This window comes from Carcharhinus amblyrhynchos, chromosome 30 (genome assembly GCF_965287045.1).
Source record: "Carcharhinus amblyrhynchos chromosome 30, sCarAmb.v2.hapA, whole genome shotgun sequence".
Classification (NCBI taxonomy): domain Eukaryota; kingdom Metazoa; phylum Chordata; class Chondrichthyes; order Carcharhiniformes; family Carcharhinidae; genus Carcharhinus; species Carcharhinus amblyrhynchos.
In genome coordinates this window covers 23002403-23020942 of record NC_137353.1, presented here as the reverse complement: position 1 = coordinate 23020942, position 18540 = coordinate 23002403, and the positions used below count along the sequence as shown (strand labels likewise).

General features: G+C 45.2%; 1 protein-coding gene across 1 annotated transcript in view; it reads left to right on the top strand.

The window, feature by feature from the left end:
• Window positions 1-12947: 12947 nt before the first annotated feature.
• The window catches only part of rimkla (ribosomal modification protein rimK-like family member A), a 78082-nt gene continuing 72489 nt past the window's right edge, over window positions 12948-18540 (top strand). Inside the window, exon 1 of the mRNA XM_080215108.1 lies at window positions 12948-13133. Within this exon, the coding sequence (XP_080071234.1) occupies window positions 12971-13133 (163 nt within the window). The 5' untranslated portion in view covers window positions 12948-12970. The remainder of the gene's footprint in view (window positions 13134-18540) is intronic.

Below are 18540 nucleotides of genomic sequence, written 5' to 3'. Positions count from 1 at the left end.
GCTATCTCATTAAATGTTTTTAAGGCAAAGATAAATAATATTTTTGATCAGTAAAGGAATTAAGGGTTATGGTGAGTGGTTGGGTAAGTGGAGCTAAGGCCACAAAAAGATCAGCCATGATCTTATTGAATGGCAGGGTAGGCTTGAGAGGCCAGATGGCCTACTCCGGCTCATGGTTCTTATGTTCTAATGTTCTTGTAAACAGCAATGAGGTAATGACCATTTGATTTTGCAAGATGGAAGGATAATTATTGGCCAAAGCAAGGGAGAGTTCCCTTGCCCCTCAAAATAGTGCTAACTATTCATTTACATCCAACTGTTCCTTTTTCGAAATATATATTTCTTTCATAAAACTTGTAAAGGTAGATTACACAACAGTTCAAATTTGACATTATGAGACATGCGCACATATAATTTTCTTTCAACACAATGTATGGAACTATGAGGTATACATGTTTGTAAGGTAGCTAAGGTTGGATATGCATTGCTGAAAGTCTAGCCTTGATCTGTAAAATCAGGAGGGAGCGTGAACACAGTCCCCCATTACACAATTCTTGAAGTTGTGTATCATGCATTTGAGCATATCACAGGTGTCTGTATACCTGAAGATCAATGGATTAGTCTCAGCCTAGCAGAACCTATACTTTCCAAAATATGCTTTATTCATAGCATTTATAAAAGTACACTGTATATCAATTCAAAGTTGACCTTGCATAAGTGCAAAACAGATCAGTTTCTTTCAATACAATATGTGGCACTCTGAGATTCTTCCCTCCAGATACAATTACAGGTTTTTTTTAACGATATGGGTAGTATGGTGGCACAGTGGTTAGCATTGCTGCCTCACAGCACCAGAGACCCAGGTTTGATTCCCGGCTTGGGTCACTGAGCAGAGTCTGTATGTTGTCCCCGTGTCTGCGTGGGTTTTCTCCAGATGCCTCAGCCTCCTCCCACAGTCTGGAAGACTTGCTGGTTAAGTGCACTGGCCATGCTAAATTCTCCCTCAGTGTACCCAAACAGGTGCTGGAATATGGCGATTACCCTCTTCATTTCAGTGTTAATTTAAGCCTACTTTGTGACACTAATAACTAAACTTCAAACAATATTCATTTAATTGTCCAACAATCTGGGGGCTTTTATGTGGTTTCCAGCTCCTTGATATACTATGGAGGGAGGGCCTTTCGTTATTGAGCAGTTCATGTCAGCTTTAGTGCATCCCTCAGCACATAGTACTGTACCCTGGAATGTGCCCATCTGGAAAAGTCAGTCATCAACAATTCTGTACATTGGAAGTTCAACAGGTTTCGGGCAGACCAACAAGTGCCTTTTAGCCAGCTGATGCTCCTCCAGCAGCAGCTGATGGTTACTTCAGTGTACATCTCTGGAAATAGCCCCAAGACCACAAAATCCTGCATTATGGAGCTGCTCTGGATATTCAACAGATATATCAGTATCTCGTTCCAGAATTGCTTTGTGAAGGCATATTCAGAGGGTGGGCAATGGTCTTTTCCTCATTGCTGATTTTACATCCAACTAACAGGGTAGTCACAGTGTTGGTTTAATGTCACAATCAAAAGACAGCACTTCCAATAGTGAAGTGCTCCCTCAGTGCTGGACTGCAGTCTAAATTTAGATTTTGTGCTTAAGCTCCAGAATGGATATTGAACATAAGGTTCTGAGAGTACTACCCACTGAACCATGGATAACACTAGATGTTCTTTCACCTCATTCAGTTTGGCAACAGTAATCAATTCAAAACACTTTAGTTTCCTCATAAATTCTTCATTGAAACAAGGGGCTTTCATGCTGATTACTTAGCTTAAGAAATTTCTGAGGAAGTTTCCACCTTCAAAAGTTTAGCATGTAACTGTATGTTGCTGAAATAGCAGGCACTGTCTATTTGTGCAGCCCCAGGCAGAAGTATTGGGCAGAATCTTCCAGTCCTGCCAGCAGTGGGCAGCTTGGTAAGCAGAGAAACTTAATTTGATGTGAGGCCAAAAATCAGTTTCCCGACAGCTGAATGAACTTTTGCAATTATATCTCAGAACTTTAAAAGCTGGTCAAGCTTCCTAATAAGCAATATATGCCATGCTCATTAAAAGCTCAGCTCACTGAAGTTAAATTCCCCCTCCAAATTAAGGTCACTGCTGGTTAGAAATGAGTATGTTCACAGTTAAAACTACATATAAATGATGTGGTAAGGTTGACTTCTTCCATAACTCTGAAGTGAGTAGACACTTCTGTGGCTTTCTTGAAAACTGTTCATGAATGTCAGTTTCTTGACTGAGATTGGGTGCTGGTAGATCAACTTGTGCAAAGGCTTCTTGGCCTTTTGCCTAAGATCAAGCGTCAGATCAATATCTTGTCAACTTGGATCTTGTTTGTCTCTCTTGTGGGGACCATGAATCGGATTCAATTTGAATTTGTTTTTTTAGAGCAAGCAAGGAGTTGGATTTCGGTCTGTCCAATCTGCTCTGCACATTGACCATTTTTAAATAAACAAAGCCAAAAAAAAAGCTGCGCGAAGGCTGCACACAGGAAGCAAGATCAGCAGGGAATAGTGAAAGGATGGAGTGGAGGCTGGGCACGGGAGATAGGCTGAAATGCAGGATGGGCAGCATGGGGTGGTGAGGAGGCTAGGCATGGGAGATAGGCTAAAGTGTGGGATGGGTGGCATGGGGTGGTGAGGAGGCTGGGTGTGGGAGATGGGCTGGTGGCGGGTGAGAGGGCAAAGGTGGAAGGCTGTCCAGGGAGGGAAGACAAACTGTCCTGCCGGGAAAGAGGCTGTCTGGGGGAGGATGGCAGATGGTCTGGGAGAGAAAGGGAGGCAGTGAGGGTAGGGCCTTGCTTGTTGTGTCTGGGGGCTCCTATGGTTGATTGATTGGTAGATGGGGTTTCCAGGCAGGGTTGGTGGTGTCTTGGGTAAGGTTTTGGGGATTGAACTGAGGGTAACTGGCAGGGAAGGAGAGTGGGATGCAGAGGGGTGGTAGGTTCAGGGTGATAGTTAGGTAGCTGAAGTTTTCATGCAAATGGACAAAACAAATGGCTCAAATATGGGGATGCTAACGGGTGTGGAAGGTGACAGTTGTATGTGGAAGGTGACAGTTGTAACTGCAAGTTTTATGGGGTTGATTCAAGGGAAGTGGAATGGTCATATTGGGTTGGTCAAGGATGATGGGGAAAAGTTGGTGGGTGACGAGAGCAGAAGGCAGTGGATTGTGTTTGAAATGTAAGGTACATTTTTAACTGTCTACTTGTAAATGCAGTCACTCTGAAAGTGAAATCCACCTTCCCAAAAAACCTCTCATCATAAGAGAGTCAAACAAGATCCAAGCTGACGAGCTAAGGCTTGACCTAACGCTGAATCTTAGCCAAAAGGCTGAGAGCTTTTGCACACCAAGCTGGGGAGGATTTTTTGGATAGGTGGATTTCAAAGTGAGCATAATTGGCTGACCAAAGGACATCGTGATAATCATAAGAACATAAGAAATAGGAGCAGGAGTAGGCCATCTGGCCCTTCGAGCCTGCCCCACCATTCAATAAGATCATGGCTGATCTGTCGTGGCTCAGTTCCACTTTCCGGCCCTCTCCCCATAACCCTTAATCCCCTCTCTTATCAAAAACCCATCAACCCGCTTCTTGAAAATATTTAGCGAGGCAGCCTCCACCACTTCAACGGGCAGAGAATTCCAGAGATTCACCACCCTTTGAGTGAAGAAGTTCCTCCTCAACTCCGTTCTAAAACGCCCCCCCTTTATCTTGAGGCTGTGCCCCCTAGTCCTAGTGTCTTTTTTGAGCGGGAAGAGTCTCTCCACCTCTATCCTATCCATCCCATTCATCATCTTATACGTCTCAATGAGATCTCCCCTCATTCTTCTAAACTCCAACGAGTACAAGCCTAGTTTATTCAGCCTCTCCTCATAGCTCAACCCCCTCAACTCCGGTATCAGCCTAGTAAACCTCCTCTGCACTCCCTCCAAGGCCAAAATATCTTTGCGCAGGTGCGGCGCCCAAAACTGCACACAGTACTCCAGCTGCGGCCTCACCAATGCCCTATACAGCTGCAGCAAGACCTCCCTACTTTTATATTCAATCCCCTTCGCTATGAAGGCCAGCATCCCATTTGCCTTCCTGACCACCTGCTGCACCTGCAAGCTGGGTTTTTGCGACTCATGCACAAGGACCCCGAGGTCCCTCTGCACCGTCGCCTGCTGCAGTTTTTCGCCACGTAAGTAATAGTCCTTCCGACCATTCTTCCTACCAAAGTGGACCACCTCACACTTGCCAACATTAAATTCCATTTGCCATTTCCTGGCCCATTCACCCAGCCTATCTAGATCCTTCTGCAGACTCTCCACACCCTCCGCACAATTTGCCATTCCCCCAATCTTGGTGTCATCAGCAAATTTCGACACCCTACACTCGGTTCCCTCCTCCAGATCATCTATATAAATGGTAAAAAGCTGAGGCCCCAGCACCGACCCCTGGGGCACTCCACGAGTCACCATCCGCCAATCCGAATAGCACCCGTTGACCCCCACTCTCTGCCTCCTATTTGACAACCATGAGGCGCATGGATGAGAACATGAGAACTAGGACCAGGAATAAGCCATCTGGCCCCTCAAACCTGCTCTGCCATTCAATAAGATCATGGCTGATCTTTTCTGGACTCAGCTCCACTTACCTGTCCACTCAGTATAGCCCTTAATTCCTTTACTGTTCAAAAATTTATCCTTATCTTAAAAACATTCAATGAGGTAGCCTCAACTGCTTCACTGGGCAGGGAATTTCACAGATTCACAACCCTTTGTGTGAAGAAGTTCCTCCTCAACTCAATCCTAAATCTGCTCCCCCTTATTTTGAGGCCATGCCCCCGACTTCGAGTTTCACAACTTCCCTGCTTCTATCTTATCTATTCCCTTCATAATCTTATATGTTTCTATAAGATCTTCCCTCATTCTTCTGAATTCCAATGAGTATAGCCCTAGTCTACACAGTCTTTCCTCATAAGCTAACTCTCTCAACTTCGGATTCAACCTAGTGAATCTCCTCTGTATACCCCCCACCCCGCCATGTCCCCACCCCCAGTACCAGTATATCTTTTCTCAAGTGAGGAGATCAAAACTGTACACAGTACACAGTACTCTAGGTGTGCCCTCACCAGCACCTTACACAGCTGCAACATCACCTCGCTGTTTTTAAACTCTATTCCTCAAGCAATAAAGGACAAAATTCCATTTGCCTTCTTAACCATGCTCAGGTGTGTTCTCCTCTCTGTGGAGCAGCCACACGGCAGTAAGTTTCCTCCCTCATTCATGGGTCTGTTAACATTGAGATCCCAGCAAGGTCAAAGTCTAGCCACATCTTACCTCAGGGCAACAGCAGCAGGAGATGCAATCATTTTGCACAGACATAATTTTCAGAGGTCAGAACATGGTGAGCTGCAAGTAATGGCTTGTATGATGTGTGCTTTGGCTGCACACTCACAAATGATAGCTAGTGCTTAGCAGTGCATGTGTGGGATTATATATGCAGCAGTTGTGTACCTGTGCTGCTTGTGTGCCTTCAAAACTTCTTTATCTTAATTTTTCTATTACTACTTCTAGGGGCAGCCCCAGCATTCACAGCTCAGTGGGAGAAAAACTGCTGACTGCAGTGCCCTGTTGACATTGGTGACTTTGGCAGGTATCCTCTGGGTAGAGGTCCCTGCCTTATTAAGTCCTTCTGCTCAGGTGCAGGTGCATCTTCCTCAGCCTGACCTGTTGGGGGCAATGGGCATCACTAGCAGAGGGGAGATGGAACATCAGGGCATCTTTGGAATGTCCTGTCATGCCCTGAGGGTGCCTGGCACTCCTCCTCGGTGTGGCTGCTCGATGGCACCTCCCTGACAAGAAGGGGCACCTGGAGGAAGGTCAAGGTGCCTTATTCCCTTCTGGCCTAGCCACAACTGCACAGCTCCCACGGCTCGGTGGCCTCCTCTTTGTAAGGAGTAAGGATTTTAATATTGGGCATGATACCTCTGGTCTTGGTCACTCCCTCCTGTTGTGAATTATATTGTCCTGCAGACAGAAAGAAGTATTGATTGTTCATTCCAATGGATGCATGAGCAGTTTAGGAGCATATGTGCCTGCGCAAACTCCTGACCCATTGCCAGTAAGTGAATAACAAACAGGATGTCCTACAACTGATTGAACATTAGGAAAATGGAGCGGCTGACACACATTCAGTGCACATGTCTCACCTGCTGCAGAGTCCTTCAACCCAAACTCCAGCTTGACATCCCTGTATACGCACACACTTATACTGCCTGATAGGAAGATAGCAAGACTGGAACATAGGAGAAGGCCATTCGGATGCCCTTATGAGTGCCACTTTGCAGTGAATTGAATATGCCACTTACCCTGGCAGACTGCAGCAAACACAGTAAGATGTCTGACAACACCAGGTTTAAGTCCAACCGATTTATTTGATAGTAAACTTGGTTGGACTTAAACCTGGTGTTGTCAGGCTTCTTACTGTGTTTATCCCAGTCCAACACCGGCATCTCCATATCAAGAGTGCAACAAATCATTGATCTTTTTTCTACACTGCTAACTAATTCCCCTGTGGGCATTAACCTCTGCTATGACCTCTGATTGGGCTACCATGGTCAGATGGGAGGACTTCTTGTTGCCATGACCTGGGAAACAGCATCTCCCATCTTTTCTGGGCAGTCGACAGGAGAGTCTACAGACAGCATTGTTGTACCGTTGTCTTCTGTGAGACATTCTGGTCTTGGCAGAATGTTGAATGACATCCAGATGGATGCCCCTGGCCCGCAGTGAGCAAATGGCTGTCCAGGTGCCCTTTAAACATGACACCCGGACCTTGGGTCCCATGAGGCAGCGGCGATGATGGCAACTTCCCGCTCAACCTGCTGTAAGGATCAATGAGCTTCTTGTGCATGAATATGTGATGAGCACAAGATGGTGCATGTTTCGCCTTCCTATCGCCAAATTGTGACACCAGAATGGAAGATTCCAGTCATCCTGTCATAGCACCGAGGCGCTGATCTGTTAATTTTACACAATATTTCTGACTTAAAGTGCAGTGACTGCAGCCTGTGGTTTTCTCGAAAATAAATCCTAAGTCTTTGCATGAATCACAAAATCCTATTTGTGCTCTGTGCTTTAAAATATTGAATTAATCTGAATTAACTCAAATTGTTTAACTTTGATTGTTTAACTCTGCTGCTTAAAATTTAATCCACTCTTTTGTTGCCTAAAGGCTTGACTATTCCTATAATCTACTGGCCAGTCTCCCATCTTCCACCCTCCAGAAACAAGTTCATACAAAACTCTGCTGCCCGTATACTATCTTCAATCATGTCTCACTCAATCATCACTTCTGTGCTCGCTGACCATCAATGACTCCCAATCCACCAACATGTCTATTTTATATTTCCCATTATTGTGCTCAAATCGATTATATTAGATTGTTGTTATATTATTTGAAAAGATTTAGGAACCATATTTTTATCTGCATGTATACATTAATGTCTGGGATGCCACATCATTCATTACTGCACTACATTCTGTTTACAGAACTAACAATCTATCATTCCACAGCACATGGTGAGATCTGGAAAAATACACTTGATGTCAGCTCCAATATCTCTATCTAAAAGAGATTGATTTAAATAAAGGCAAAATATTGTGGATGCTGGAATTGAAACAAAAACAGAAAATGCTGGAAAATCTCAAGTTTGACAGTGTCTGTGGACAGAAAATAGAGCCAATGTTTTAAGTCAGGATGACCTTTGTCAGATTAATTTGAACTTCTGGTAACCATGAGGGCACAGAATTATTCTGGATGGGAGACTTTGATGTCCATCACAAAGACTGGCTCAGTAGCATCACCACAGACAAAACTGGTCAAGTTCTAAATGGCTTAGCCTTTAGATTGAGTCTGCAGCAGGTGATGAAGGAACCAACAAGGAAAAACATATGTGAATGCATCCTCACCAACCTGTTTGCTACAGATGTATCTGTCCTTAAGAGTGTCCACCATACCGTCCTTGTGGAGGTGAAGTCCCATCTTCACATTGAGCATGCTGTCCTTTGAATTATGTGCTGTGACCACCGTGCTAAACTGGTGTAGACTTTGAACAGATTCAGCAACTTGAGACTGGCATTAATGAGGTGCCGTGGGCTAGCAGCAGCAGCAGAATTGTACTTAACCACAATCTGTAACCTCATGGCCTGGCGGCATATCCCCTGTGCTACCACATGGACTGTAGTGGTTCAATAAAACATCTCATCACCAGCTTCCTAAGGGAGACTAGGGATGGGCAATCCTTGCTGGCCAAGTTAGTGATGGTCACAGCCCTTACATGACTAAAAGAAAAGGAAGCTGATTTAGCAGTTGCAACTTTGGTACGAGTCATCAGTCCTCCATGGATGTAAACAAGTTTTGCTATCGCAAAGAGTGTAACAAGGCCTGAGTGCAAACTTGGGTATTTGGTGATCCATGGCAACCACATGGGCAGTGTCTGCAGCTCAAGGAGCTTCAGCTCAGAGTTGATGGGCTGGAGTGCATGCTTCAGACACTATGATGCTTCAGGGAGCGTTACGTGGACATTTGTCCCTGAAGGCAGTCATATCTCTTAAACTACGTTCTTCAGATTAATTGTTGTGACTACAAATGAGGCAAGTTTGGGGTTGTGTGGACAAGAGCAGAAACTGCAGGGAGAATGACTGGCACCATGTCATCAAGGGGTGGGAGGGAGTGGGGAGGTGACTGGGATAGAGAGGAAAGTAGAAAGGAATGCAGTTGTAGCTAGCGACAGTTTAGGGGAATGGATACTGTTCTCTTTAGCTAAGAGCAGGAGTCTCGAAAGCTGTGTTGCCTCCTAAGTGTCAGGGTTAAGGGCATCTCCTTGGGAACAAAATATGAAGATAGCTACTGGTCTGTGGGTATAGATGATCGCAGTATGACTTGGGAATTTGGTGATGGAATTTAAGGGTTAATTTTAAGGATTAATCTCTTTCCAAAATCAAAGAGTAAATAGCTTGAACTAGATTCTCTAGCCAGCAGTACTGACTTATCTCTGTAGAATTTCAGCCAGTATAAATAGAGGTGGTTTTGCTAAGTGCATGAAATCAGCAGCTGGTTACTGAGTGCAGCTCGTCACAGAATGTGAGTCTGGAGTGTGAGGGAGGAGGGGCTGTTCATATATCTAGCTACCTTAACTTTCAGTTTGAAAAAAAGGATTTGTGCGTGAACTATCTCCATTCTAAAAAAGTCAGTGTGTGATGTCAAAGTGGGGGTAGTTAACAGGAATGTAGTGGGAGTAGGGGCACAGAATAGTCAGAGGATTAACATTGTTCTCTGCAGCCTATAGCAAGCATTCAGAAGGCTGAGTTGCTTGCTAGATGCTAGGGTTTGGGACATCCGCTCGGGGCTGGAGAACAACTTGGCAGTTGGAGAGGGAAGATCCAGATATTATGGTCTAGTTGGGTACCAATGACATAAGTAGGACTAAGAAAGAGGGTCTGCTGAGGGCGAAGCACTGTAACTTGTTGAGGGATTTGTGCTGAGACCTCAAATATTTACAATCCACACTAATGCCTTAGATGAAGGGACCGACTGTACCATTAGCAAATTTGGCTACAACAGAAAGATCAGTAGAAAAGTAAAATGTGAGGAGATTGGAAAGAGTCTGCAAAGGAATATGGATAGGTTAACTGAATAGGCAAAAATTTGGAAAATGAAGTATAACGTTGACAAATGTGAGATTACCCATTTTGACAGGAATAGAAAAGCAGAATATTTAAAGGGAGAAAGACTGCAAAATGTTGCAATATATAGGGATCTGAATGTCATTTTTATGAACCACAAAAAAATTAGCATGCAAGAACAGGAAGTTAAATAGACTGCTGATCTTATTGCAAAGAAGATGGATTATAAAGCTATAGTGGGCATTGGTGAGACCTTCACACCTGGAGTACAGTGTACAGTTCTAGTCTCCTTACTTAATGAGGGACGTACTTGCATTGAAGAAGTTCTGGAAAGGTTCACTAGGCTGATCCCTGGGATGAAAGCATTGTCTTATGAGGAAAGGTTGAACAGATTGGGCATGTACTAATTGGAATTGAGAGGTGATCTCATTGAAATATGTAAGACTGTAAGTGGAGGCAGAAGGATTGGTAGGGGGGCTTAGAGGGTAAATGCTGAGAAAATGCTTCCCCTTCATGGGGGAATCTAGAAACAATAGGTCGTGTTTAAAATCAAAGGATCTCCCATTTAAGAGACATGAGGAGGAGTTTATTCTCAGAAGGCTGCTGTTCTTTGAAATTCTCTTCCCTGGCGAGCAGTGAACTTTGGGCAATTGAAAAGACTGGGTCAGACAGATTTTTAATCAAGAGAGTGAAGGGTGTGAATGCGGAGTTAAGGTCATACAACAGATATTGAATGGCAGAGCAGGCCGAATGGCCTGAATTGCCACGTTTTTTATGATCATCTACTCTTACTGACTAACCCCCTGAAACGTAAAGACTTACCAGCCTTGCCTGAATATGGTGGCTGATGCTGTTAAAGGGATGCATACTCCCCCCACCACCACCACCCCGCACCCACCCCCCCCAAAATCTCTGGCTGGAATGGCTGTGCTGATGGATTGTGACTGTAGCTGGGACAGGAGGACCCGATTGCTAGGCCAGTGGCAGCATCCTCAACTGCTCTGGGTCGGTCACCGGTCTCTCTTTCATTGATGGTCAAACACCTGTCATGGACCTGACCAGTTTAAATTTATTTATTTGTGTCACAGGCAGGCTTACATTAACACTGCAAATGAAATCACTGTGAAAATCCCCAAGTCGCCACACTCTGGCGCCCATTCGGGCACATTGAGTAAGAATCACAGAATCATAAAGTACCAAGACACCCACAACTGCTGTCATCCAGACCTCAAGCGTTGGGCTCTTTTTTAAACAATTTAGCTCTTTGCATGGTGAGGGCAGCATGGTGGCACAGTGGTTAGTACCACTACCTCACAGCACCAGGGACCCAGTTTCTATTCCCGGCCTGAGTCACTGTGTGGAGTCTGCAAATTCTCCTCGTGTCTGCATGGGTTTCCAGAGCGCTCCGGTTTCCTCCTACAGTCCAAAAGACAAGCTGTTTAGGTCATACTAAATTCTCCCTCAGTGTGAACAGGTGCCAGAGAGTGGCGATTAGGGGATTTTCACAGTAACTTCACTGCAGTGATGATGCAAGCCTACTTGTGGCACTAAAAATAAAAAAAGCAAATTTGGCCTTAAAAAAAAACAAAAAAAATCTATGTTGAAACAAAGAGTGAAAAGTCACCTTTCCAATGTCCTTGAAGTAGGATTGTGGGTGTGCGGTTATGAGGTAAAATGAGACTCCATCCAGCAGCCGTAGCGATGTCAGAAGATTAAAGAGGGGGTCATCTGGACTCAAAATGTCGGCTCCTTACAGACGCTGCCAGACTTGCTGCGATTTTTCCATGACGTGGCGATGCTGGCCTTGGACTGGGGTAAACACAGTAAGAAGTCTCACAACACGAGCTTAAAATCCATCAGGTTTATTTAGTAGTAAACGCCGCTAGCTTTCGGGGCTTTACCCCTTCATCATGTCAGTCCATTACAAGGGATTTTTCTAGCCATTAAAGTGCCACGAGGCCCCCGTTGGACTGCGATGGGGCACAGTAAGAGGTCTCACAACACCAGGTTAACGTCCAACAAGTTTATTTGGAATCACGAACTTTCAGATCGCTGCTCCTTCATCAAACGAGTCAAATGGGGCGCGGACTCGCGTGCGCAACATTGGCCGCGCGCCCCGCGGACTGAGGCTCACACGGCGGCCGGGACGTGGGGTGGTGGCTGGGCGTCAGAGAGCGCGTGAAAGCGAACGACGACAATGGCTCGCGCGTGGGGTGAGGGAGGGGGGCGTGGACTGCCTTTTGCGCAGGCGCCCCGCTCGCTCCAACAAAGCGCGCCGAACGGATGGGGCAGCCGGCACGCGGGTAGCTTCGCGCGCGCGCGCGAGCGAGAGAGAGAGGCAATCGGCCAGGGCGCAGGCGCACTGGAGGCTGGGCTCCTGACGAACACCCCCTCCCCCTCCCACCGGGGTCGCTTCAGTCATTCGCAACAAAAACCCTGAGTGAGCGCTGCTGATGTCTGTCTAGCTAGCGAAAAAAAAGCACACACACGCATACACATACAGAGCGAGAACGAAAAGGGGCAGCGAGCGGTTTGAGGAGCCGTTCACACACCGTGAGGGGGGGAAAGGAAAGAAATAACTTCAACATAAACACAAAACAAAGAGAATAACCGTCACCCGTCCTGATTGAAAGGCGGGGAGGGCGGGGGGGGGGGAAATTTTTTTCCCCTTCAGCCGCTTCGAGATTCTTCTCTTGAAGTGATTGTGAGGGGGAGAATTTACCCCGCTATTTTCACCGTTCACTTCCCCCCGCAACCCCCCCTTTTTTTCCCTCCCATTAGCCCTCCCCTCCCTCCCCCCCCCCCCAGCTTGGTTATAAACCGTCAGTTTAAGCGGCCAACCCGACCCAGACACCGAGCGGTCGGGCAGGGGCTGACATCTAGTTTAACGGTAAATCTCATTTATTTATTTCGTTCTTCTTCACAGGCTTCCCACTCATTCTCTTTTCCAACATCTATTCGCCCCCCCCTCCCCTTTCCCTTTCCTTTCCTTCTCCTCCCTCTTGCAGCCCCCTCCCCTTCGGGCGGTGAAGTGGCGTCCGCCCCCTCAGGAACGACCCCCGCCCGCTTCTTTCTCAGGCTGGCTCCGCTCCTCACCCATCATCAGCACCAGCGGCTCCCACTCCCCGAAACCTGATCCCCTTTCTTTCTCCAATCCCCCCTCCCCTTCCCCTTTCCTTTTAATCCTTCCCCCACTCCCCCCCCCCTCCGCCGGGGCTGCCCGTCCGTTTTTATTTTCGGTGGCCCGAATCATGTCCGCCCGGGTCTGGTTCGTGACAGATCGCCGGATCCTGCAGGATTACCCGCAGCAGGAGATCGAGCGCGCCCTCCGACACAAATGCGCCGAGGAGGAGGTGGAATTTCGCATGGTCTTAATGGATGAGATCGTCATGACCATCGAGCAGGGAGCCTTGGGTAAGGAACACTGTCAATGTTTGCCCCCCCCCCTCCTTTTCCCCCAACATAACCAGTTATTCACATTCGTTTGCTCCATTCTTCCCACTCCTGTCTTCGTGCAGTCCTTATTTCTTGTGCCGTGGCTGCATTTGCTATTGTTGCCAAGCACAACCTGGTTCTGAACAGGTTTATGTTCTCCTTCCAGCTCGTTGCTTGTCTACTGTATGTGTGTTGTGCGTTCAGCGGATCACTTTTTATTTTCGACCCATTCTTCCGTTAGCGTAGCCTCATGCAGTGTGATGGATTGCATTGTATATAGCACACTTGCCGAATTATCCTTGTTTGAGTTGTAGTGCGGCGGACAGGATCTCTTCCGAATGTCACTTCGACAGTTCTGGAAATATCTCTGGCAGGACAGTCGTCAAACGTCCACGTACTGTTTCTTCATATGTTATAACTGTCAATCTGTGGAGTCACGTTTTACCAGATTATCCAGATTATTAAAATAGTATTTTATCACCAAATTAAATCGTGTTTGAATACGATCTCTCAAATCTCCACAATGTTTTGCTGATAAGATTTTTGTGTTTATTCGTCCTAGTACCAAGTTCTCACTATACTGCTGCAATAAAACACGTTGTTCCCCGTGTTATACAAAAAATAGATGGAACACCCTGATTATTTACACTAACCTTTTGTACGGTTCCCAGTCTAATTAAATTATTTCAAGGTCTTAAGGGTGCTTATAAAAATGGCCAAGTGACGGATTTTGTGATTTATTTGTTGAGGTTTGTGTTGAAACCTATCTTTTAAACAGTGAATGCTTGTGCGTTAAAGTGTGCAGCTATCAAGAGTGCAACCCACTCGGTGTAAGACGGTAATGTTCTACTGTATCATGTACTGTGCCATGTTCCTGTTAACATTTTTCAAATCTTCAAACTTGGATTCATAGTACTTCTTGTATGACTATAGTTTTAACTGTTAACATAACAATTCTAGTTTCTCCCCCTCCCACCCCTCAAAAAATCTATAGTGCAGTAAGGGAACGGCATGTACATGTACTTTACATAGGGCACAATGTCTTGATGTACATGATTAGTGGATTGGCAGGAACAGGTATAATCTGCTAGAAAAGGTATCCATTATGGTTAACCAAATTATCGTTAATTTGAGGTAAGAAAATGACCTGAAAAAACTTAATTCAAATTTTTGGTTATAGTTTCTTTTTTTTGCAGGGAGGGTGGTGAACGAAAGATCTGACCCAAATTTGAAACTCCAAATATAAAACTCATGGTTTATTTAATTGAGGACCCTCGCTTATCATTATTACACCAGTAGGTGAAAATCATTTTAAAAAAAGCATTTCCAGGTTAGCTTTCTCACTGGGTGCTCACGAATGAGTACAGTCTCACAACACAGAATTAGACTAAAGACAGAACTAACATAGATCAGAGGTATGAGAGAAATTGATTTTGCGTGTGAACTGGGAATGTGCTCTCAGGATGTGGAGCAATGAAAGGGTCCTGATGAAATTTTAAATTGCAGAGGTTATCTTAACTTTAGATCAAAAGACCTGAATGTTACAACAGAGAGACTATTCGGTCCACTGTACTTGTATCAGCTCTTTGAAAGAATTCTGCGGCCTCATGGAGTCCGTGGACCACATCTACGTTTCGTGTTATAGATTGCACACCCTTTTTGGTTTTCTGAAACACCTTTTACTGATGTTTTGTTTGCACTTCAGTCTCACGCTCCTGGTCCACGGGTACCTGGTGTGGAAAGGCGCGGGTCGGGATGCCGACCTCCTCGTGAACCTGCTCCTGGGCCTGGCGAGATGCGCCATCAATAGGTCCAGGCAGCGGGCGATCGACGGGGTCGTCCATCCCGACTGTCTGCACCTCTAACGTGGCTGCATTTGCGGCCAGGTGTCCCTGGAGAGGGAGCATGCGGTGTCCACGGGTGCTGTTGACGCCTTCTGTGCCCGCTGGGCACAGCAGGGGCTGGGGTGCATTATAGACCCCAACAATCACATTTTGATTTAATGTTTTAAGTTTCCTTTAGACTTCTTTTTGGGGTCTGCTCCTTTTAATTTGTCCCTAAGTTAATTTTGAGTTTGCTTACTTGTTTGGTGCCTTAAAAGAGCCCCCCCCCCCCCCCCCCCCAACCTTTTCCCATAGCCCTCCATATTTTCACTCTTTTGAAAGTTCTTATTGAATCTGTTTCCTTCATCCTTCCAGGGAATATGTTCCAGATCATTATTTGCGCATTTTGTTTTCATTTTGTTTCAAGTTCTTATGTCACTTACCTTAAACCTGTGCCCTGGAGTCCCAGAATTTTAGAGCACAGAAAGAGGCCTTTTGACCCATTGTGTCTATGCCACCCATCAAACATCTTTCAATTCTAATCCCATTTTCCAGCACTTGGTCCATAGCCTTGTATGTTATGGCATTTCATGTGATTATCTGAATGCTTCTTAAGTGTTGTGAGGATTGTGTCCTCTGGTTATTGATCTTTCTGCCACTGGAACCAGTTTCTCCTTGTTTATCGCAATTTAAATTAAACGTGGAATATAAAAACCAGGAGGTTATGCAATCTGTATAAAAGACTAGTTTGGTCCCAGTTTGGAATATTCTGTCCAGCTCTAGTCACCACGCTTTCATGAAGAGGGTACAGAAAACATTTATTAGGGTGGTTCCAGGGATACAATACAGTTATAGAGACTGAAGAACCTGTTTTTCTCAGAGTAGGGAAGGCAAAGAGGAGATTTGATAGAGGTATTTAAAGTCATGAATAGTTTGGGTTGAGTAAATAAAGATAAACTGTTTCCAGTGGCTGAAGGGTGACTCACCAGAGGGTAAAGACTTATGGTGATTGACAAAAGATCCAGAAATGCCACATGGAAAAAACATATTAACATAATTGTCAAGGTTTAGCATTATCTGATAGGGTGGTGGAAACTGATTCACTTGTAGTCTCTTCTCTGAAAGAGAATTTAATAAATTTTTGAAGGAAAAAATTACAGGGGTGTGAGGAAATAGTAGGGGAATGAGTGAGGTCCTTGCAGGCCACTGGAGCCTGTATAGTTTGTTGGTCAAAGCTTTTAGAAGGCATGTTTAAGGGGAATTTCACAATAACTTCAATAACTTGCAGTGGTAATGTAAACCTTACTTGTGACTAATAAATAAACTTTAATATTTAAACATCAACATTGCATTTGACTCCTAACTGAATGGAAGAAGTATCTTTATGAGAATGCAGGATGGGTTGAATGTAATTGTTATTTCACATTTCACATATGGGCGGCACGGTGGCGCTGTTGTTTGCACTGCTGTCTCACAATGCCAGGAATCTGGGTTTGATTCTCGCCTTGGGTCACTGTCTGTGTGGAGCTTGCATATTCTCCCTGTGTCTGCTTGGGTTTCCTCCGGGTGTCTGGTTTCCTCCCATTGTCCGGAAGGCATGCTAGTTAGGTGCATTGTCCTGGACTGTGGCCACTAGGCAAGAAGTTGTCAGAGGCATATGGCTTGTTTGCCTTCATCTGCCAGGGCACTGAGTTTAAAAATTGGCAAGTCATGTTGCAGCTTTATAGAACCTTAGTTAGGCTGCACTTGGAATACAGTGTGGCAACCAGAATTGAACACTATCAGAAGGATGTGGACGCTTTGGAGAGGGTACAGAAAAGATTTGCCAGGGTGTTGCCTGGTATGGAGGGTATCAGCTATGAGGAGAGGTTGGAGAAACTTGGTCTGTCCTCACTGGAACGACGGAGGTTGAGGGGTGAGCTGATAGAAGTCTATAAGATTATCAGAGGCATGGACAAAGTGGATAGTCAGAAGCTTTTTACCAGGTGGAAGAATCAGTTACTAGGGGGCATAGGTTTAAGGTGTGAGGGCCAAGGTTTAGAGGAGATGTGCAAAGCAGATTTTTTACACAGTGTGGTGGGTGCCTGGGACTTGTTGCCAGGGGAGGTAGTGGAAGCAGACACGATAGTGACTTCTAAGGGGTGCCTTGACAAATGCATGAATAGGATGGAAATAGAGGGATATGGTCCCTGGAAAGGTGGGGGTTTTAGTTAAGTCAGGCAGCATGGTTGGTGCAGGCTTGGAGGGCCAAAGGGCCTGTTCCTGAGCTGTAATTTTCTTTGTTGTTTGCTCTTGACTAGGGGAATTTCACAGCAATCTCATTGCAGTGTTAATGTAAGCCTTATTTGTGACTAATAAATATATTTTAACATTCATTTAAGCTTCCTGCTTCAACAGCACCCCAACACACACTTCCTCCACATGGCAACAATGTGTGCCATTAACATGATGCACTGCAGCAACTCACCAAGGCTCCTTTGACAGCACTTTCAAATTTTTGACCTCTACAGAAGGACAAGTTCAGCAGTCATATGGGAGCACCACTACCTGCAAGTTTCCTTCCAAATTGCACACCATCTTGAATTGCAAATATTTTGCCTTTCCTTCACTGCAGCTGGGTCAAGATTGTGGAACTGCCTCCCAAACAGTGCTGTCGGTATACCAACACCACATGGACTCTAGTGGTTCAAGAAGATGGCTCACCACCATTTTCTTTAGGGCATTTTCTTAAATGCAGGCCTTGTCAGAGATATTCATCTCAAGAACAATTAACAAGTTCTGCCCTTTGAAACTCATGTTAGCAAGCTTTAGGTTTCATGCATGTTATCATACTTTATAGCCAGTTGCATTTTTTGAAATGTAAATACTGTTGCAATGTAGGAAATGCAGAAGCTAGTTTGCACAAAGCAAGGTCCCACATGCAGAAATGGGAATACAATTTTAAAAATTCATTCATGGGCACTGCAGACCAGACCAGCCTTTATTGTTCATCCCTAATTGCGCTTTAGAAGCTGGTGATGAGCTGCCTTCTTGAACTGCTGCAGTCCATGTAGGTGTACCTACACCACAAGTGCTTTAAGGAGGAAGTTCCAGTGAAGGAATGGTGATATATTTCCAAGTTGGGCTGGTGTGTTTCTTGCAGAGGAACTTACAAGTGCTGGTATTCCAGTCCATTTTGTAGATAGATGGTCCACACTGTTGCCACAGTGTTTGGGTTGGAGTGGGAATGAATGTTTGTGGATAGGATGACAATTAAGTAGTTTGCTTTATCCTGGAATGATGTCAAGCTTCTGAGTGTTAGAAACATAGGTTTAAGGTGCTGGGGAGTAGGTACAGAGGCGAGTCAGTGGTAAGTTTTTCACTCAGTTGTGGGTGCACAGAATGGGCTGCCGGCAACGGTGGAGGAGGCGGATTCGATAGGGTCTTTTAAGAGACTTTTAGATAAGTACATGGAACTTAGTAAGATAGAGAGTTATAGGTAAGCCTAGTAATCTCTAAAGTGGGGACACGTTTGGCACAACTTTGTGGGCCAAAGGGCCCGTATTGTGCTGTAGTTTTTCTAA